The following is a 22,761-nucleotide window of genomic DNA, read 5'->3' as shown; positions in this document are numbered from 1 at the left end:
CTCTCACCCTTAACAGTACCACCTGATGTAGTTAGAGGAGCCATCCCCTAGACCAAGTGAACAAAGGAACCTGGAACTCCTAATGCCTTGGTTCAAATCTTGGCTCCATTGTTTGCTTCTGATATGAGTTAATCAAGTCACTTAATCTTTGGGGGAGGGGGGGGGTCTCAGTTTCCTTATCTGAAATATGGGATTAACAAATCTTTGTGGATTTGTAAGGAGTAAATAAGGTGATGTATGTGAAAAGACTTACCACATGGGGAACACTTAGCAGGTGATAAATGTTAGTTAAATATGAACTGAGTCTTTAAATGGATTGTCCGTCCTCTTTTTCTACATTATGAGGAGTCCATTTTCAATTCTGTAGTCTTTCCAGAGACCTGTGTGGATGGTATGTGTCTTCTCCTCCTGTTATGATTTTTTTTTTTAATCACATATGGAAATTCAGTATTGTCAGGGAATTAGGACAAAAAGGAGAGATGGAAAGCCCCCAGGGGACTCACAGGCTACAGAGCAGATGACTTGTAAACAGTTAAGGACACTGTAAAATAAACCGAAAGCAGAGTTTTATAGAAAAACAAGTAATGAGTAATTTTTACCTGTTGGGCAGTGGCTCCACTGCGGTGTTATTTGAGGTGAGCTGTGAAGACTGAGTAGATTTTGGCTGCTCACTGGGGGGTGGGGGTTAGCAAGATGCTGCAGGCCGGGTGAGTAATATAAATAAAGGTTCAGCGCTGAGAAAGTAGAATGGAAAATAATGGGTTGTAACAAAATATAGGGTGAGTGGGGGCATGTGGAAGAAAACAAGACTGCAGAGCTGGTGTGACCGGCATGGAGGGTCCACGGCTGCTGAGGTGCCCTTGGCATTGTTCAGGACGACCTTGATCTGGCCAGAGTTCCCCTTTCATGTCCCCACACCCACAGGATGTCCCAACCCGCTTCCCTCTGTTCGGGGGGTCTCAGAGGTATCAGGGATGGCTGAACTGCAAGATCCCCGCGGATGAGGATTCAGCTGAGGGCATCTGTGCTCCAGGACCATCCTCCACGTTTTCCCCAGTCTCCTCCGCTCCGTGCCCCTCGCGATGGAAGGTTCTTTTCCCTCCCAGTATCAAAGGCGCTGAGAGCAAGCTGAAACACCTTTAGCTACGTTAGAGGATGGGACCCCTGGGGTGAGATGAGCACCCCAGGAGGAGCCCCTTACTCCTGCAGGTGCTGTGGGCTCAGTCCAGAAGCCTGGGAAACAGACACTGGGTTTCGGTCCCCACTTGCCGCTTGGCTGGTCACCTGTGAGGCAGGCACGCCCCGCACAGCGATGCCAGGCAGCTCCACCCACAGTGGGCAGGCCCCTGCCCATCCGCCTCTTCTCTTCACATCTCCTAACATGTCATGTCCAGTCTCTCGGGTGGGAAAACAGGCCAGCATGCCTGGCGCAGTCTTTCCTTGCACCCGCGTGAATGGTTTTTGTAGAATCTCTGTCTCGGCTTCATCACAGACCAGGAAGGAAGATGGCTCTTGGAGAACAAGTGAGACAGGGAGGGAAACACATCTAGAAATTGCAGGTTAACACTTTAGATCTAACCCAACCCTGATGGTATGGAGTGAGAGCAGGGAGGTCATTGAATAACATGCTAAGGCATTATTCAGACACTGATGAACCAATGAGATTTTTAGAATGGACAGACATGCTTCAATATCTGTCTTTTATAAAGACCCAGATCACTATGTATGGTGACGGATGTCAACTAGATTCTTGGGGTGATTCTTTTGCAATATATACAAATGTGAATCACTGTGATGTACACTTGAAACTAATTTCAAGTGTAACAACATGTCGATTATACCTCGATAATAAAAAAAGAGCCTGATCAAATAGTTTCCCCTCTCCAAATTCTCCCCTAACTTCCGATTTCAGGCTCATTCTTCTGAATCCCCTAACACTTTGTCTATCCCTCTACATGAAACTCAAGTCATGCTGTGTGATAGTTTTGCTTTGTGGGTCTGTCTGCCTCATCACTAGACTTGATCCATGAGGGCAAGGATGATGTGCTCTCATCTTTACATCACCTGATGTCACCCCCTAGTCTGGAGACAGTAACTGGCTATTAAATAAATGAATGAATGTCAACATGAGAGTAGGTTAGTGACCACATCTGTTTTGTTCGCCATGGTATACGCAGCTGTAGCATCATACTTAGTTCTCTCAGCTGTAAAATGTGTTGCTAAGCTACATGATCTTAGGGGGTACTAAGCAAATATTTCTGGATGGAGGGAAGGAAAGGACGCATAAAAGTACATTTAGGAAAACAAAGGCAAAAGAGCGAAAGTAAGGACACCAGTTAGGGTAGTTCCCTGGCGGTCCAGTGGTCAGGACTCAGCACTTTCACTGCCAGGGCCTGGGTTCCACCCCTGGTTGGGGAACTGGGTTCCTGCGTGCCTCGGATGGCAAAAGCAACAGAAAAAAAGAAGGACACCGGTTAGGAGGTGACTGCAGCCGGAGAGGTGAGCAGACAGGGAGTGAAGGGATGATGCAGTGGCAGTGGGATGAGGGAGGGACAGGCATGCCTTCTGCTTCCAGAAAGGCGCCTGAACTCATGCCATCTCTCTTCTCCTATCAGCCCCTATAAATTATGGGAAATATATACATTTTAAAGATAGAACTGGGGCTTCCCTGGTGGCGCAGTGGTTAAGAATCCACCTGCCAGTGCAGGGGACACGGGGTCAAGCCCTGGTCCCGGAAGATCCCACATGCCGCGGAGCAACTAAGCCTGTGCGCTACAACTACTGAGCCTACGCTCTAGAGCCCGCGAGCCACAACTACTGAGCCCACGAACCACAACTACTGAGCCCGCAAGCCACAACTACTGAAGCCCGCATGCCCTAGAGCCCGTGCTCTGCAACAAGAGACGCCATGGCAATGAGAAGCCCGCGCACCGCAGTGAAGAGTAGCCCCTGCTCGCCGCAATTAGAGAAAGCCCGCGCGCAGCAACAAAGACCCAACACAGCCAAGAATAAATAAATTTATTAAATAAAAAAAAAAGATAGAACTGAGACCATAATGGCCTCTGAAAGCAAGAAGGAGATCTTTGTGGACCAGAAATTATGGAAAATCCCTGAGGCAAGGAAAGCAGTTAAGACGGAAGAGGGAAAACCCAAAACAGAGGCTTCTTTGAAAAAACAAGGCAAAGTGCTTTCCTAAAAGGGTGGGAAGAGGGATAGATTCTACAGGAGCTCTGCGGTGGGAGCAACCACACTGTTAAATAAACACAAGAATAAAGTGGGTGTTAAATATGTAAGTATAACCACTGGTAAAGGAGAAATATAACACATAATCTCAGATTCAGCAGAGAAGAGAAAAGGGACCCTAGAAAACATGATCAATCTAACAAAATGGAAAAGAGAGAAAAAGAATTCATGACAATAGAAAAGACAAAATGGCGAGGATTAGTAAGCTCATTTAAGAAAGAGAATTTCGGGCTTCCCTGGTGGCACAGTGGTTAAGAATCTGCCCGCCAATGCGGGGTACACGGGTTCAAGCCCTGGTCCGGGAAGATCCCACATGCCACGGAGCAACTAAGCCCGTGCGCCACAACTACTGAGCCTGCGCTCTAGAGCCCGTGAGCCACAGCTACTGAGCCCACATGCCACAACTACTGAAGCCCACGTGCCTAGAGCCCGTGCTCCGCAACAAGAGAAGCCACTGCAATGAGAAGCCCGCGCACCGCAAGGAAGAGTAGGCCCCGCTCGCAGCAACTAGAGAAAGCCCGCGCACAGCAACAAAGACCCAACGCAGCCAAAAATAAATAAATAAATAAAATTAAAAAAAAAAAAAAAAGAAAGAATTTCAAAAGTGGGTATGAACCATCTTCCACATCTCGGACCCTAGAGCCCTGGTAAGGCTCTGGATAAGAGTGTTCCCGGACCCAGAAGATAGGAGTAGGAATAAGTAAACCTTTCTGCAGGGTAGGCTGCTGATGTGACTCACAATTCAAAAGTGCGTCCTCTCTGGTCCAGCAATTCCACTTCCCTCATTTATCCCAAAGACAGACAAGGTCATGTGTGCACTTTTCAGTTTATGTGATACAACCAATCCATCAAAAGTTTAACTATGGTACATCAGTACTGTGGAACCCTAGGCTGCCGTTAAAAAGATGAGACGTGCCCATGTGTAGTAAATAGTGAAAAGATGTAACACATGTAACATATGAGCAACATATTTGTAATTCAAAACAAGGTTCTACAACAGAACCTACAGTCCGGGCCTCCTGACACAAAATTGTGTGTGAACAGCAAGCTAGCTATAATGGTGACTTTAGCTTTTTTTTTTCTATATATCTTTCTATATTGCTTAGTTTATCTATATGAATGTGTATTAACTCTATAATGAAACAAAAAAGTAGAGCTGTTTTCATTTTGGACAAAAATTTTTAAAGTCACTGAACTCCCAAGTGAAAACCCAAGAAATCAATTCTCTGTATTTACTGCATAAAGAACAGATCTTTTTGAGGGCCTTTCTCTGAGTTTTTTAAAGCTTACTTTATTGAAGTATAGTTGATTTACAATGTTGGGTAAATTTCTGCTGTATAGCAAAGTGAGTCAGGTATACATATCTATACATTCTTTTCCATTATGGTTTATCACAGGATATGGAATATAGTTCCCTGTGCTATACAGTAGGGCCTTGTTGTTTATGCATTCTATATATAAATGGCCTTTCTCTTTTATGGTTTTTCTGCATGGCCTCAGGATTTCTAGACTGAGATTTTACATCTAAAAGAAGAAACAATAATGAAATAAAATATTTGACTATGACTTGATTTCTCCATTAATAAAAGGATGAAGTTTGCTTGGTCAATTAATATGTAGAATATCCTCTAAGATCTATGCATAATACAAGTAACAATTGCCATGTAGGCATGTGACACGTAAGTCTTCATCAGATGGTAATCAGTGTCCTGTCTCTTTCCCACATGCAGATGTATCAGAACATGGATGGCCATGTTTTGGAACGTCCTTCTGTTTACCAAAACAGGCGACCTTACAGCAGAGAGGTGGACTCAGGGCTACCCTCTCCACGGGCTCACGTTGAAGATTCCTAGAGAAACAATTTAGTCCTTAAGGACATCATCCCCCCGCCTACCTTAAACAGGCTGTAGATTACCAAAACAAGATTAATTTCATCACTAAATGAAAATATATTCTCAACTGCTGCTTTGCTGGACTTTTCTCTAGAAGCTCTCTGTATTTACTCTTGTTTCCAAAGGGACTTTTGTAAAATCCAGTCATTCTTTGCACAAGGCAAGAAGAGCTGATAATTAACTTTATCGGAGCATCTACCTACATCCACAGGCCTTCCCAGGCTGGCTTGAGTGAAAACTGTGTACCTGAAGTATAGTATATTCTTGTAAATACATAAGACAAAAGCATTTTGCTAAGGAGAAGCTAATATGATTTTTTAAATCTATGTTTTAAAATAATATGTAACTTTTTCAGCTATTTAGTGATATATTTTATGAATGGAAATAAAATTTCTACTATAGAAATGTTCGTTATTGAATTGTTCACACGGTAGATTTAGGGTGAGACTTAACTGGAGTCATGAACCTACTGAAACCATGTCAGATGTTTTGTTTGTGCCTGTGTGTTTTTTTCCTATGGTGATGGCTAATTCCTTTGTCATATTTTTGAAAGGCTCCATGACTCCTGCCCCAGACTGTGTGAAGAACAGCCGGTGTTCATGAGCTTTACAAAAAAGGTGTCATACACTGTGTAGACTTCCAGAGCCTACTTTCTTTAAAAAAAAAAAAAAAAAAACACCTACATTATGCTAAGATTCACTCATGATATTACACGGAGCTATGAATATACAATTACTACTATTTATTCATTTTCACATGATATTTGAAGTTTTAGGGGTTGGGTGGTGTAATGGGTTCACAGGCGTTCCTCACTGTATTATTATTATTTTTAAATTAATTAATTTATTTATTTTTTGGCCGTGCCGTGAGGCATGCGGGATCTTAGTTCCCCGACCAGGGATCGAACCCGTGCCCCCTGTATTGGAAGCGTGGAGTCTTAACCACTGGACCACCAGGGAAGTCCCCCTCCTGGTATTATACTTAATAACATAATTTCTGTATGTACCAAATATGATATTTAAAAGGCGATATTTTCTTAGGAGGGATGGCATTTATTTTATTTTTAAAATGTATTTTATTGAAGTATAGTTGATATACAATGTTGTGTTAATTTCTGCTGTACAGCAAAGTGATTCAGTTATACATATATATACACATTCTTTTTTATATCCTTTTCCATTATGGTTTATCACAGGATATTGAATATAGTTCCCTGTGCTATAACAGTAGGACCTTGTTGTTTATCCATTCTCTACATAATGGTTTGCATCTGCTAATCCCAAACTCCCAATCCAAGGAAGGATGGCGTTTAAAATCCTCTTAGGGGAGCAGGTAGGGAGGGAAGGATTGGGTGTTTGGGATTAGCAGATGCAAACTATTATGTAGAGAATGGATAAACAATAAGGTCCTACTGTATAGCACAGGGAACTATATTCAATATCCTGTGATAAACCATAATAGAAAAGAATATGAAAAAGAGTATATATATATATATATATATGCATGTATAACTGAATCACTTTGCTGTACAGCAGAAACTGGCACAGCATTGTAAATCAACTACACTTCAATAAAATTTAAAAAATAAAAAAATTAAAACCTCCTAAGGGAAAATGAAACTAGACCTTTTTAAACCCAGCTCTTACCACAGGTTTAGTTTGGGTCAAGTTGTGTCCCTGACATAACGACACATTTGAAAAAGGTGTCAGAACACAACTTACAAGCTCCGATCTTAGAGAAGCGTTGCTGCTACCACCTGGACAGCCCCTGCCGCCGAGCCCTTGTAGGAATCTTGCCAGTAGGTGGCGCCCTGGGACTACTGTTTTCATTACCGCAGCCAGACTCCAGGACTCCAGCCTGTCTCTGGACAAATTGTAAGAAGCAGAATTAAAGAAAAGGCCAATCAGTTGATTAGAAGGAAAAATAACCCTCTATGCAGACAACGTCAATTCATTTATTCACCAACCGTGGGAATGATGGTGCATTTTATGTGCGTTATTTACACATTCCCGACCGTAATGGAGCAGCCTGGGGTCAGATGCTTTCCGAGGACCTGGTATTTACCACTCTATTCTACACCGTGCATTCATCTGCGCAGGGAATGCGCTTTTGAGCTTCTTCTTGGAGCACCTTCTCTGCTTAATGTTATCTGAGCCTGGACTGGCTTCCTATACTGAAAACAAAGACTGTTTCCTAGAGATTCCCAGAATTAAGAAAAACACCCTGAGGGGCTGGCCTGCAGCAGGGAGATACCCGCCTGACCTCTTATCACAGCTGCAGCCCTTCTTCTCCCACCACCCCCGCTTGTGTTCCTTCCTGATCGTGCTTCTCTCTCCTCAGCTCTACATGAAGGACCTTCTCAGTAACAGATTTGTCTGAGCTCACCTGCCAGGCCCACTATCGTTTTTGTCAAAAATAAACGATGTATCAGAATTCACATTTGCTACTGTCTGTGCCACAATCACCATCAACAACAGAAAAAAAAGGAGGGGCTCTTATCCCCTAAAAAAACACATCTTTTTAGCTCCAGGAGACCCAACATGTATTAAATTTCAAATTATCTTAAAGAGGCAGAAAAGTCTTTGATGATTTTTTTTTTGCACTAAAATATACATAATCTAAAATTTACCACCTTAGCCACCTTTTAAATTGAGGTATAGTTGATTTACAATGTGTTAGTTTCAGGTGTACAGAAAAGTGATTCAGTTGCATATATATGTATATATACTCTTTAAAAAAATTTTTTTATATTAGGATATAGTTGATTAACAATGTTGTGTTAGTTTCAGGTGTACAGCAAAGTGATTCGGTCACATATATATGTATATATATTCTTTTTCATTATAGGTTATTACAAGATATTGACTATAGTTCCCTGTGCTGTGAGTAGGTCTTTGTTATCTATTTTACATATAGTAGTGTATATATCTTAGCCATTTTTCAGTGTACAGCTCAGTGGCATTAAGCACATTCACACTGTTGTGCAACCGTCACCACCATCCATCTCCAGAACTTTCTCATCTTCTCAAACTGAAACTGTCCCCATTAGATACTAACTCCCTATTCCCTCTCCCCCCTCCCCCAGCCCCTGGCAGCCCATCCTACTTTCTGCTTCTCTGAATTTGGCTACTCTCGGTACTTCATATAGTGGCACCGTGCAGGATATGTCTATTTGTAACATAATGTCCTCAAGGTTCGCTTGGGTGAATTCTTTAGATTGTATTGATTTGTTGATAACACACTATATTCCAGAGCTGTGCTGAAGGCTTCACATGGATTTTCTCATTTAACAAATTGTGAGGTAGGAGCTTGTTCTGTGGCAGTTTAACGGTGAAACGGAGACGTAAGCCTAAGAAGGGTTAAGTCACTTAGATCCGCGGAGACACTAAATGCAGGCCTGACCCGTCACCCACGCTAGCCACCTCCTCACCATCTCACCGTCCACTTCGGCTCTCTGGCCTCCTTCTGCCAGGACTTCATCTTGCTTTGCCTCAGTCCTCAGCCAATGAAAGGAGTCTGGTAACAGCAAGATCACACGAGTTCCAACTCCCAGTTTGCCTCAAGTTAAAAATGCATGTGTAGGGACTTCCCTGGTGGCGCAGTGGTTAAGAATCCACCTGCCAATGCAGGGGACACGGGTTCGAGCCCTGGTCTGGGAAGATCCCACATGCCGCGGAGCAACCAAGCCCGTGCGCCACAACTACTGAGCCTGCGCTCTAAAGCCCGTGAGCCACAGCTACTGAGCCCGTGTGCCACAACTACTGAAGCCTGCACGCCTAGAGCCGGTGCTCCGCAGCACGAGAAGCCCGCACACTGCAACCAGAGGAAGCCCACGCACTGCAGCAAAGACACAACACAGCCAAAAATAAATAAATTAATTAATTAATTTTTAAAAATGCATGTGTAGGAAAGCAATTTGCCTTCCTGGTATCTTATTGAGAAAACTTCTGCATAAGCTCTGCTTGTGAAAAGTTAAGGGCTATAGTTGAAGGGAGCAGATACCTGAAATGTTTCAACTAAAAAAACTAAATAAAAATTTGTGCCTATTTAAGAATTTTCTCTATGTACTGCTAAAGGTCTCTTAAAAGAAAAACTATAATGAAGTCTGTTATAATATATTCAGCAGCCAAAACATAAGAATCATAGCTTGTATGGTTAAACACAAATTACGAGGCTACAACTCTATATCAATTAACGTAAGAAAACAATAGCTTTATCGATACATAATTCATATACCATACAATTCGCCTGTTGATAGTGTACGATTGAGTAAATTAACTTTTTGCTTGGATGAAAATTGCCTGACCTCTGACCACCTTACATTTCTTTGATTTGACTGGGGAAGAGTCAAACGGGATTAATTGACCCCCAGAGTGCTTCAGTGGCCTGGCTTGCCAGGTTCTGTGTCAGGAGTTTAGTTAGGGTTTTTTTTGCTGGATGTTGCTTCTATATCCAAGACTATTTAATACCTTAACCTTCTGTGTCTTAAAGGTTCCTCTGTTAGTAGTGGGCTATTTGGAGCTCCTACTGTTATGCAATAGATAACACAGAATAAAAGGTTAGGCTCCTGGTCTCTGCCCGAAATGTGGTCCTGTCAGTGGCAAGGCCCTTCCCACCGTGGTATCAGCATTTCCATGAGCACAGGAGTTTCCACTTGCAAATTCAGATGTCTATCTCTCCTGCAGCTCTCAGAGGAACTGAGAACCGCCAGGCTCCAGGCCCAGGCTGGGCGCCTTGGGTGAGGGAGACCGTCCACATGCAGAATAAGAGGAGAAGGTAGGTAAGGGTCGCACAAAGAGGGAGGAGACCCCTTCTCCCTTAGTTTCTGCTCTGCCTTCTGTTCCCGCTAATCTGCTCACACGAGAGCCCGGGACCAGGGAGGGACTAAGGCTGGAGGGGAGGCGCTAGACAGACCTGGCCTCTTCCCCACCGCTCTCTTCTGAATTGCTGCATGGTCAGTGCTGGAATGAACCGAAGCTGAGGGAGCTGGTGGATGGAGAAGGGAAAGAAGTGGACATTGGCTGTTAACCGGGTCTGCGGAAAACCTGCAGGGACGGGAAAGGGCTGTGTTTTTTTTGTTTTGTTTTAAATTATTTATTTTATTTATTTATTATTTTTTGGCTGCGTTGGGTCTTTGCTGCTGCGCGCGGGCCCCCTCTAGCTGTGGTGAGCGTGGGGCCACTCCCCGCCGCGGCGCGCGGACCCCTCATTGCAGGGGCCCCTCCCGTTGTGGAGCACGGGCTCCAGGTGCACGGGCCTCAGCAGTTGTGGCACATGGGCTCAGTAGCTGTGGCTGGCGGGCTCCGGAGCGCAGACTCAGTAGTTGCGGCGCACGCGCTTAGTTGCTCCGCGGCATGTGGGATCCTCCCGGACCAGAGCTCGAACCCGCGTCGCCTGCATTGGCAGGCGGACTCCCAACCACTGCGCCACCAGGGAAGCCCGAAAGGGCTGTGTTGACTCTGGTGGCAGAAGGGAGAACAGAAGAACACTCTGTGGCTGGTCCATTGCAGAGATTGTGCACAATGTTATACTGGCCGACACCTCTGCAGTGCTTTGTAACAGGAACACTTTGGTACATTAATTCACTTCATCTTTGCAAAAATCCCATGAGGTCAATACTCTTTTTAGCCCCGTTTTACAGACAAAGAAATTGAGGTGCAGAAAAGTTCGATAACTTGACAAATGCCAGTTGGTAGGTGGCAGAGCCTGGGCCAGAGCTCTCCCGGGTCCATGCCCTCCACACTGGGCTCTTTGCCCGAAACTGCAAACACACTACAGGATCCAGTGTGTTTTCACATACCTATGTGAGGTATACGATGTGCAAGTGTTAATCTTATACCTATACCTTTTTTCATATTTGAAGACATGGCCTGTAGTGGTGGTACTTCTGGCCCCAGATTTACCCCCTTTGAAAAGCAAATTTCATCAACTTCTTTTCTGTCAGTCCTTCAATCATGACCCTTTGGCCCAGGCAGTCAGGGTGAGACCTGGGATGGGAAACGTCAGAGAGTTAGGACAAAATCTGTGGCTGCTGATAGATTGTCACCTGCTTCTCACAGACTGTGTGGGCCAATGTGACTGATTTATTAATGCTAATGTGGTTGCCCTCTCATTGAATTTTTTTTTCTTTTTTTTTTTATTGGAGTATAATTGCTTCACAATGGTGTGTTAGTTTCTGCTTTATAACAAAGTGAATCAGCTATACATATACATATGTCCCCATATCTCCTCCCTCTTGCGTCTCCCTCCCACCCTCCCTATCCCACCCCTCTAGGTGGACACAAAGCACCGAGCTGATCTCCCTGTGCTATGAGGCTGCTTCCCACTAGCTATCTATTTTATGTTTGATAGTATGTATATGTCAATGTTACTCTCTCACTTCGTCCCAGCTTACCCTTCCCCCTCCCCGTGTCCTTAAGTCCATTCTCTACGTCTGCGTCTTTATTCCTCTCCTGCCCCTAGGTTCTTCAGAACCTTTTTTTTTTTTTAGATTCCATATATATGTGTTAGCATACGGTATTTGTTTTTCTCTTTCTGACTTACTTCACTCTGTATGACAGTATCTAGGTCCATCCACCTCACTACAAATAACTCAATTTCGTTTCTTTTTATGGCTGAGTAATATTCCCTTGTATATATGTACCACATCTTCTTTATCCATTCATCTGTTGATGGACACTTAGGTTGCTTCCATGTCCTGGCTATTGTAAATCCTCTCATTGAATTTTGATTCAGATGAAAGCCAATGTGGAGTTAGCATGGCTTTTGGAAATATGTTTGCATTTTCAGTTCTACAGGGAAATAGCAGCAATATCTTTAAATTTTAAAATTCTGACCCCTCCTTTTCTTTGACTTTATCTTCCACAGTATTTATTTCATTTTATTTTTTTAATTGAAGTATAGTTAATTTACAATGTTGTGTTAGTTTCAGGTGTACAGCAAAGTTATTCAGTTATATATATATATGTATATTCTTTTTCATATTCTTTTCCATCATGGTTTGTCACAGGATATTGAATATAGTTCCCTGTGCTATACAGTAGGACCTTGTTGTTTATCCCATTCTATAGATAATAGTTTACATCTGCTGACCCCAAACTCCCAGTTTTTCCTTCCCCCACCCCCTCCCCCTTGGCAACCACAAATATCTATGTTCTCTGTGTCTTCTTCCACAGGATTTTTGTTTTGAGTATACATAAAAGGTATCAGGGTGAGAAATTTAATCTGTGTGGTCATCTGGTCAACTAATTCACCCCATGGTGTTTATTACATGCCTCCTGAGGGCTCGGTTCTCGGCACCCAGGACACAAGCAAACCAGACACACTGTCTCCAGGCTCATAGAATTCACTGTGGCTGAGAGGTGATATGAAACTAAATACAATAAGCAAGGTGATTTCAGATAAGGATAGGTATATTCAGGAAGAAAATAACACATAACGGTGTCTGGGCGACAACCGAGAATGGGGCAGAATGATTCCTTAGACACTGCTTCTTGTTGAGTGAGAGTTTATTAGATACTTATTGTGTGAAGCATTTGAAATGCAGAGAAAGAGTAAAACATGCTACCTGTTCTCCACAGCAGTAGCAACAAGACGGGACATGGAATTTCAAGCGGGTTGACTTGTGACCTGCCTGGGTTACCAGGGAAAACTTCCCTGGGATAACATTGACATTAAAATGCTAATGGCACCAAAAGTCTATCCGGCTTGAATGCTGAGAGTGAATATGGGCCTTGCCGGCTTAGATGGTGGGAAGGGTTTGGTTGGACACCCTTACCCCTTTGCAAGACCTCTGCTCCCTGGATTAGACCTTAAGCCTGTGTTTGTTGATTGCACAAGTACTCTGGTTCGGCTTCTCCCAGAGGCATTTAAACCATGCCAAGCTGGTGTTGCATAAAAAAACAAGCCTATGCATTCAGCAAATATAACCCGGCGAGCAGAGACGAGTCTCTCACTCACCCGGAGGGGAGCCCAGGTCCTGCTGCCGCCAGTGGAACACAGGCGATGGACATTGAGAAGGTCAACTCCATGGACTTTGGAGAATTTGTGGATGTGTTTGGGAATGTTGTCGAGAGATGTCCTCTGATTGCAGCCGCCGTTCGGTCCCAGCGCCCGTTCTCTGACTTGGAAGATTTAGAGCAGCACTTTTTTGCCTTTACCGATGCTCTTCCACAGTCAGGTAAGGCTTTGGTGTTAGACACTGAGATTCTCAACAGAGGGATTTCAGATATGCTTATCAAAAAAAACTGGGGGGGGGGGTCATGTGGCTTTTTTTTTAGTTTTTAATTTTAAAAAATTTTAATAGTTTTTAAAGGTTACTTTCCATTTAATTATTACAGAATATTGGCTGTGTTCCCCGTGTTGTACACTACATCCTTGATCCTATCTCACCCCCAATAGTTTGTACCTCCCCCCCACCCTGTATTTCCCCCCAGTGGTAACCACTAGTTTGTTCTCTGACCTGTGAGTCGGCTTCTTTTTTGTCATCAAAATGTTTTTAGATATTTGAGCCCAGTTGCTTATCACTGGTATATATATTTAGCTCTCTTTGCTGTAAGGGTCAGTAAGTTCCTTCAGACTCTGTGAATGAGAATCAAGCCCTTGCAGCGTTAAGCGGACAGTGGAGTGAAAGAACGTTCCTTGGCTCAGGTAACGTGGCTGTTAAATATTAAAGCTACGGGGTCACCAGGAAAGAGGAGCAGACAGCGGTCTCCCCAGGCCTCGCGGCGGCTCAGGGGCCAAAGGTCAGGCTGGGGGCCCACCCTCTCGCCGTGTGTTCGCTTTGGGAATGTCCTGTATGCAACAGAGAAGACAGCGCCATATCAGACTATCTCAGGAGCCCAGGGGAAAGAGCAAACGGCTGACATTTTTACCAGAAAGGGCTGGTTTGGACCAGATGGCTGAGGAAAGTAAACTCCCTCAGATCAGCAACTCCCTGGGGGAGTGAGGGGGAAAAAGACAAAAATCTGAAGGACTCCCTCTGGAGAAAGGGAGAGAAATTGCTGATGTCCTTTGGGTAGAGAGAGAAAAGGAGGCACTTGTGGGTGTGGCGTGGGGAGATGAGGAGGTCTAGGGTCAGGCCAACCCCAGGTGACTCAGAAGGGCACACGGCCTCATGGGGTTCAGAGGCCGAATGTTAGCAGCCAAGGCTGCCTCCTGGGCTGTCTTCACGGTCCTTGGAGAAGCCTGGATGGGCTGAGGGGACCTCGAGGGGACGGACTGCCTTCACAGAGGGGCTTCCACAGGGATCTGGGCTGAGAGAGAAGCACTGTCCCTTCTTTTCCAGACACTGCTCAGCTGTGCGCGCAGGGCTTGGACACCCGGCATGGTTTCTAGCTCTCAGGGGATTCTCCCAAATAAGGAACTCATTTTAATTCCCTGTAGGCACATTCAGGGTGAGGGGAGGCCAGGGGGATAAAATCAAGCTGACAGGAATGTGGGCGCCCTGTTGATCCTCACCCATTTCTCAGGGCCTCTCGGAAGCTGAACCCTCAGCTGCCCCATTAGCCTCAGACACTAGGGAACCTCTGAATCCTGACCAGTGTAAGAATCCCACACCCCACCCCCCGTGGAGGGGATGTTGGGACTTGATAAAGGTTTGCTGAGTGAATGAATGAAATTGTTCCTAAGAGGATTTTGAAAGATGATCAGTCTTGGTATCACCCCTTCCCCACACATTTTAACTGGGGTGACTTTAGTGGCAGGTCAGTGGGACAAAATAACTGGAGGGAGTTTGGACCACCTGGGTGTTTGTTTGCTTCTACACTGGACACAGGTCTTTGGTGGGACCTCCCTGCTGGTCGAACCTGCCTCTCAGCCCTAGGATGGCGTCCACACTTGCCTCAGGCAGCTGGGAGCACAGCCTGTCTCTAATCACCTTGCCCCGTATCTAATCATCTTCATGGCATTAGACAGCTGACACTAGCAGTAGAAATAATAATAACAATCACTAGAATGCATTTAACCCTTACTCTTGCTGTTTCAGGCACCTTTCCAAACACCTCGCATTTGTTAACTCATTTAATCCTCATAATAATCCTATAAAACAAGGATTATCATTATTATCCCCCTTTTACAGATAAGAAAACTCAGGCACAGAGAGATTAAATAACTTGATCAAGGACACAGCTAGAAAGTGGCAGAACTGGGATTTAAACCCTGACACTCAACCCAACAGCTTTTGAAGGATTTTCCAGAGAATCAAAAGCAAAATCTAGAAACAGTTTCTAGGGCTTGTATTTATTCATTCACTGATTTATTCAATTAACATTAATGCTTGATGTCCCAGGCTTTTTTTTTCTTTTTATCCCTTTTTTTCCCCGCCCCCGGCCATGCTGCGAGACTTGTGGGATCCCAGTTCCCTAACCAGGGATTGAACCACGGCCAGGGCAGTGAAAGCGCCAAATCCTAACCACTAGATCACCAGGACACTCTCTGGTTTTTTAAATAATCAAGCAAAATGGGATTCACTGCATAGTCTAGCTTTACTCCTGGAATAGTAAGCAACAAACTGGGTGTAATAGAGTCTTTGAATCCTAAAACTAAAAGGGACCTTAAAGAGATGTTCAGGATATGATGATCTAACTGGTAAAGGACTTGTTTTAGATGATCTAAGAGAACCCTCTACCATTAAAAGAAAACTGGAAATCCTGTTTCTAGAGGAAACTAAGGTTCACAATCCATTTAGGAGACGCTATGATGATTATTGACCAGTAGGTGGCAGTCCAGGACTAATATTTAGCTCCAGCACTAATTGGCAAAGTGCCCTTTCAAGCCAATCAATTCCTAATTCCCAAGCCAGAGGAATGACGTAGTAAAGGGAAGAAAGTACACACACACACACACACACACACACACACACACACGGCTAATGACGAACTGATTCAATACTGATTTGTGTTAAAAATCAAAGAGTAATAACACCATCATAACAGTTAATCATGCACCTCTTTGTGGCATTTCAGAATTGCAATAATGCCATAATTCGTAATTTAATACTTATTTCAGAACACAGTTGTTGGAAGAATCAAAGAGTTGGATACTAATAATTTCCTTAAATGTAGGCGATAAGGTATTTAGACGAGGCTATCAAAATGTGTTTGTTCGGTCAAAGAATACATAACACTCCTTCCCCAGAGTAATGTGTCAGTCAATAAACACTTGCTGAATGCCTGCTATGCCCAAGGAATTGTCCCAGGCACTGGGGATAGAGCCTTGAACAAGACAAGTCCCTGCCTTCAGTGAGCTTACATTCTAGTGAAGTGACACCGGATTAACATAAATTAATAAGATCATTTCAATTCTAGAAACTATTAGAAGAAAATTTGTAATAGGGTGGAAAATGTGTAACAAAAGAGGTCTTTCTTAGGAAGTGATATTTGAGTTTAAAACCAAAAGTTGAGAGGGAAGCTGTTGAAGATCTAGGACAAGCCCACCCTAATACAAGGAACTTGAGACTTTTGACATTTGGGGGGCACAGAAAGACCAAGGTGGTTGGAGAATGGTGGAGAGTGGAGGGACAGGAGGAAATAGGGGTCAGGCAGAGGGACCGCAGTAGCGGTAAAAGTGAGAGGTGATGGTCGGGTGAACTAGGGTTGGAGCAGGAGAGATGAAGAGATGTGGCTGGATTCTCAGGATACATTTTAGTTAGAGCCAACAGGTGTTTTTGATGGATTTGTTGGGGGAAGGCAGGTCAGAAACAAAGAGAAATTAAGGATAAGTCCTACGGTTTTTGTTTTTGTTTTTGTTTTTTTTAAAGAACAGGCAGTTGTATACAAAGATAGATGCTTATTTGTGCCTGGCAGTTAAACCTCCTCACGTGTTAACTCTTTTTTTTTTAAATTAATTAACTTATTTATTTATTTATTTATGGCTGTGTTGGGTCTTCGTTTCTGTGCGAGGGCTTTCTCTAGTTGCGGCAAGTGGGGGCCACTCTTCATCGCGTTGCGCGGGTCTCTCATTATCGCGGCCTCTCTTGTTGCAGAGCACAGGCTCCAGACGCGCAGGCTCAGTAATTGTGGCTCACGGGCCTAGTTGCTCCGCGGCATGTGGGATCTTCCCAGACCAGGGCTCGAACCCGTGTCCCCTGCATTGGCAGGCAGATTCTCAACCACTGCGCCACCAGGGAAGCCCAAGTCCTACGTTTTTAATCTGAGCAAATGAGTGGGTGGTGGTCTGTTTTCTACAATGAGGAGGAGTTCGGAATTGAGAGGACAGGATGGAGGATGGGAGCTTGGTAAGTCTGAGATGCCTAGTAATCATCCAGATTAAAATATTGAGCGTTCAGTTGGCTCATAACAAAGGAACTCAGTGGAAAGCTGTGGACTAGACTAGATCTGGGTGTCGTGAAAGAATTGATGGCATTTAAAGCTATGGGACTAGATGAGAACACCTGGGACATCCGTGTGAATGCAGAAGGGAAGAGATGTGAGTACTGAGTCCTGGGGTACTTCGGTGTTAGTGATTTGGCAGAGCAAGGACCAGTGATGAGAGTAGGTAAGCGATGGTCATCTTCCAAGGAGAGAGGGCCAACCATGTGACATGCTCCCAAGAGGCTGAGAGAGGACAGAGCACTGGTCACTGGCTTGAGCAAGCTGTCCATCATCTGTGACCTGATGAGTACAGATTGGTTGGTGGGTGGGGCTGGAAGCTTGATGGGGTGAAGGGAGGCGAGGAAGTGGAGAAGCTGAGGAGACAGTGCCTTCGAGGAGTTTTGCTGTAAGGAGGAGCAGAGACGCAGGGAGGAACTAGAGGACAACGGGGCATCAAGGGAGGGCTTTACTTTTGTTTATGGAGTGAGTGGTTCTAGGGAGTGTTTGTGTGCCGATCAAGACAAGGCAGTGGTGGGACTGATGTTTGAAATTGTAACCTTTGAGATGGAAGGAGGGGCTAGCTCCAAGAACACAAGTGGAGAGGTTGGTCCAGATGATCCAATGCAGCAGGAGGGAGAACACACCAGCTGGTACAGTGTGGGGGTCCTGCTGGACTGTGAAAGGCTTCCAGGCCAGCCGCCTACTCTTCAGTGGCTGCCACTGTCTGCCCTGTTCTCCTCCTGTTGAAGCAAGGAGCGTCAGCTCTGTGCCGGGAACTCTTCGAGGTGCACAGATTCATGGTTTGTGGTCACAGCAAATAATGCACGTCCACACCTGCATCTCCAGACGCGGCACGCCAATGGCAGAGGCAGTACTCTCTCAGACTTTAGGAGGGACTGAAGAAAAGGCAGCACTGAAAGGCCATGAAGCACGGGCCACTGACCAAACCCGGCCAGGCTTGGGCATTCCAGGTGGGAGGACCACAGGACCGAGGCAGTGAGGTGGCAAGTACCCAGGTGAGGTCTCCAGCCTCCTACTAGGGTTTAAGGCTACGGCTGGGAGTGCCTGGGGGATGCAGCGCTGGGAGGGGACCAGGGCTGTGCCGCAGGCCAGTGAGGCTGTGCCAGTGCCCTCCTGGGCAGGACTCAGGGGTCAGTGATTTGCGGCAATAAAGATGGAGTCTTTGGCTGAATGAGGTCAGGTTCTATTTCTGCGGAGCTACCGCTCCCTGCCTGACTCCCACCGTCTCCTTTTATCTGCAGCTGAGGGCTGTGTGTGTGTGTGTGTGTGTGTGTGTGTGTGTGTGTGTGTGTAAATCCTCTTTTCTAGTCTCTTTTCTTCTTCTCTTGGCTCTGTCTTCCCAGCCTCCTTTCTTTCCTCTTCCCCCTCTTCTCCCGCAAACAGTGGAAAACACACGCTCAATCCTGGGCAAACATTAACCCCAGGTGACGTTTTCAAGAGGGGAGACAAGCCCAGCGGAGTGAGAAGCGGGGTGCCAGGGCCGGGGTGAGGGCGGCCCTGCCCCACGCTGGAAAGGAGGGTCTGGTAGGGGCGACCAGGGGACAGACCCCACCCCTGCCAGGCCCTCCCGCCGATAACCCCGTCCTCCACGCTGGAGCTGGACCTCTGCAGAGTAAGAAACAGGGGGAAGGGAAGCCGAGAGAGGGAGGCCTGTGAGAAGGCGGGGTCTCGGGCCCCTCACCTCATCACCTCGAGGCGTCTTTGAAAACCTGAATAAGTAAGGAGGAGGCGCAGGGCGGGCCTGCGGTTCCGGCCTGGGAGCCGCCCAGCACTCGGCTGCCCAGGACCCCGCCGCCGCCCATTTTCGCGGTCCCGGCTGGGTGGGTTCGGATCGGATTCGGGTGCCGCTTGGCCTCAGGCCTGGGAAGCAGCCCGGCACAGCCACCTCCCGGCCCAGGGCTGGGGGCCCCCAGGCAGGGAATTTATCACTTACATTTTCGCACCACCCGGATCCGCTGGACGTGGGAAGTGGGAACCAACCACTTCACCTTTGCAGCGCCCCAGGGACAGGGCCCAGGAGAGGGGTTCTAAAACGGCGGTGTTACAGAGATGGGATTATTGGTGACATGAGTTTCGTTTTCGACTCCCCTTAACCTTGAAGGGGCAGCCAGTGCCCCAAAGCCAGTGGTTTTCAGCCCAGGATCCCGAGCAGGCAGCTCCTGGCCCAGTGACCTTGGAAAGGTCACCTACCCCTTTCCGAGTCTCCCTTGAATCCTCTCTTCAATGTAGATGTTCCCCCCGGTTCTCCCACCTCTCAGGACATTGGTCCACGATTAGATGGCGCAATCCCAATCATCCTTTAACTGGGCAGAAACTATAAGATTTAAGCAGGGGAAGTTTATACCATAATTAAAGGGGGGGTTAATGATCTCCTTTTCTAGTGGAGCCCCAAGCCTGTCCCTAGCCCCAGGGTCAGATGCTTCCAGCCACATCACAGCCCAGTTGCACTGAGTTTACTAGGACACATAATATGGCTGTTTATTGAACATTTGCTAGCATTAGGTGCTGTCTGGGTAAATGAATTGTCTCTAATCCTCACCACTGCCCAGCAAGTTAGGTGTCATCAGTCCCCCTGTACAGATCCGGCTCCCCGCCTACCATACCTGAAACCTTGCCCAGCCCCAAGAATTCTAATTCTCTCTTTAGAGAGCTAAGCAAAATGATTGACCAGGGCTCAGGAAAGCCCCGGTGGATTAGGACTTGAAATCCCAGGTATCACGCCAGGCGTTTCCAGTTTTAGGCCAATGTTAGGAGATTAGGAGAAGCTCTCTTCCGTGGAAACGTTATTCTCTGAGAGCTCTTTGAGATTTACAGTGGGAGAAGGGAAATGAGCCTCAGAAACGGTGCGTGATGAGTGCGTGCTATTTTCCTACAAGGACGAAAGCCTCTTTCATTCAAAGGGCCGTAGAATTCGGCTGGAAATGGGTTTCTTTGCAGTCAGTCATCTGCAAAGGTCTTGGGATGCCTGATTCCAGAAGCCCAGAACTCACACCTAGGGTCACAATTCCTGGGCATTTATTCGCCAAGCCCCACGGATGTTATTCCCATGGACCGTCCCCGCCCTTCTCCTTTGGAACAGAGTGAAACCCATTCCGTGGCTTTTGCAGGAAGTCTTCAGGCCCTTGTGTCCGGCCCTCTGCGACATCAAAGCCCCCCTGAGAGCAAAGGACTTTGAAAAGATACGAAACGCTCGGGCTCCCTTATCGCGTCCCTGCTCCCTCCCGAGCAAGTCGTAAATTCCGAGCCTCTGCGGCCTCTCCCCACCGCTCTTCTTGCTCCAAGGTCTCAAAGGACAAACTTGTCACTTCCCGCCCCGCCCCTGGGTCCTGGCCGAGGCCGAATGAAGCGGGGATGGAGGGGCGCGACGTTTGGGATGGGTTGGAGGGACGGGTGCGGGGGGCGCCCTAGCCTCCCGACACCCCCAGTTGCCCCTCCTCACGTCCTGGGACCCTGCTTCCCTCGGATACCCCTCGGGGCGCGGTACCGCGCTCCCGCCGCGTGTCTGTGCTTCTCCGCAGGCCAGGAGGGCGTCCTGCGCTGCCACCCGGACCTGGCGGGCCGCGAGCTGCAGCGGGGCGAGCTCAGCGCCGAGTCGCAGCGGGAACAGAGCGCCGCGGGCCTCACGAGCCTGGGCGCGGCCGAGCGGCTCTGGCTGGCCGAGCTCAACGCGCAGTACCGCGCGCGCTTCGGCTTCCCCTTCGTGCCCGCCGCGCGCCTCAGCGACCGGGCGGCGGTGCCCCGCGAGCCGGCGCGCCGGCTGCACTGCCCACCGGCGCAGGAGCTGAGCACCGCACTGGGGGAGGTGAAGAAGATCGGCCGCCGGCGTCTCGCCGACCTCCTCGGGAGCCACGCCGCCGAGCCGTAGCGGCCGCGCCAGCCAGGGACCCGGGACGCACGTCGTGACGCGCGGGGGCCGCGGGCGCGCGCGCTGCTATTGGAACAGCGTCCACACCCGCGCACAAAGGCCGGGGAGAACCGAGGCAGTCGCACGAATAATAAGCCCTTTTGTCCACCTACCCGCATGCTCACGCTTTGCCAAAATAGATAGTTTCGTGCTTTGCGCCCCCCTCTCCCCGCGCCGCCCCCGATTTATCCAGCTCGCTGCTCCAATTCTTCACTCCCTTAGCGGCCCGCTGACACCACCAGCTTTTGCGGATTCCAGGGCGCTAATCCAGCTCTCTCTGGCTCCCCACCCTCTCCTGCCAAACCCCAGGCGCAAAGCAAAAAGGACGGAAAAGGAAGCGTTTACTCCGCAGCGGTTTGTCTGTTTCTTTTTTCTTCTCCCACCTTAGTTGCTGCACACGACATTTAATGTGAGTGGAAGCGTCTCTCTGGAGCTTCTGGAGTCCACAGGAGCCAGAGCTGGGACAGCAAAGCGCCGGGGAAGCAGCGTGCGGGGGGGACGGCGAGCAGGCCAGAGCCCCGCAGGGGCCGGCGTTGCGGAGGCGCCCCTTGGATCAGAGAAGCCTGGGAGCGGGGGCTCTCTAGGATGGACGGGCCTGAAGGTCAGGGCCAGCGGCCTCCCGTCTCTCCCGGAGGTGGGCCCAGGAGAGCTGGTTTGTCAGAGTCCCTGGAAACCATAAGTCATTAAACATAATTTTTAAAATTATTGAATAACACTCATTGAGTAGTGCTGGCTATCCGTCCGCCCCCCATGAAGATGGGACCCCATAGCACTGATAAAGCGGTTGATGAGGGAAGATCTGTGCCCATAGAAAGCTTTCTGGCCAAAGGAGGCCAGACTGGGCAGCTCTGCACCGGTGGCCAGAAAGTCCACTCACACAGGAGGAGCCCACCACGTTTCTCCCCTGCCCCCCAGCCAGCCAGCCAGCCATTTGCACTGGAAGGTCTAACGAACCCCGACAAATACTCCTTAGGCTTCTGTTGGCAAAGGAGAAACAAGCCATACCGTCCTCCTCACCGCAGACGGGGTAAGACGTGGAGGCAGAGTTGGCCCTTTTGAAGACAAGAACCTCCATTAGTGACCAGCCCGGATCTGAGGGACAACAGCAGCAAGAAAACCTTTCTATAAAAAGCGGTGTGGCCGCACCCTTGGTTGGGGGCTAAATTCCACAGAGAGAAGCCACGGTGGTAGCACAGGAATTTTAATCACGGAAGCCCACCTCCCTTTGCCATCTTACAGGTGTTGCCCGCTAGTGGTGAGGGTGAAGGCCAGAGGCTGGTCAGCGTGGTAGGTAGGGGAGACAGGAAGTGAGCTGTGACCCCACCGAACCTGTAGAACAACTCCAGGGCTTCCCCTGCCAAGGGCCGGCGGGTGCCAGAGCCTGCCCTGG

General features: G+C 47.5%; 2 protein-coding genes across 5 annotated transcripts in view; both read left to right on the top strand.

The window, feature by feature from the left end:
• FLT3 (fms related receptor tyrosine kinase 3) overlaps positions 1-5,464 on the top strand; it is a 76,246-nt gene extending 70,782 nt beyond the window's left edge. For both annotated transcript variants that reach the window (XM_036831661.1, XM_036831660.1), the window contains one exon: positions 4,974-5,464. In XM_036831661.1, coding sequence (XP_036687556.1) covers positions 4,974-5,096 — 123 coding nt within the window. In that variant the 3' untranslated portion in view covers positions 5,097-5,464. The remainder of the gene's footprint in view (positions 1-4,973) is intronic.
• A 7,637-nt stretch (positions 5,465-13,101) lies between these two features.
• URAD (ureidoimidazoline (2-oxo-4-hydroxy-4-carboxy-5-) decarboxylase) lies at positions 13,102-22,048 on the top strand. Of its 3 annotated transcripts, none has more exons than XM_036831679.1 (2): positions 13,102-13,314; positions 20,986-22,048. In XM_036831679.1, the coding sequence occupies exons 1-2, from the start codon at positions 13,140-13,142 to the stop codon at positions 21,330-21,332; spliced, it is 522 nt and encodes a 173-aa protein (XP_036687574.1). In that variant the 5' UTR covers positions 13,102-13,139; the 3' UTR covers positions 21,333-22,048. The 3 variants fall into 3 exon arrangements, 2 of the variants coding, with proteins under 2 accessions (XP_036687574.1, XP_036687573.1); XR_005017229.1 differs by having other exon boundaries at positions 13,231-13,314; positions 21,760-22,048; XM_036831678.1 differs by having other exon boundaries at positions 13,242-13,314; positions 20,575-22,048.
• Positions 22,049-22,761: the final 713 nt, after the last annotated feature.

Source organism: Balaenoptera musculus, chromosome 18, assembly GCF_009873245.2.
Source record: "Balaenoptera musculus isolate JJ_BM4_2016_0621 chromosome 18, mBalMus1.pri.v3, whole genome shotgun sequence".
In the NCBI taxonomy this organism is placed as follows: Eukaryota; Metazoa; Chordata; class Mammalia; order Artiodactyla; family Balaenopteridae; genus Balaenoptera; species Balaenoptera musculus.
This window is presented reverse-complemented; position numbering and strand designations above follow the sequence as displayed.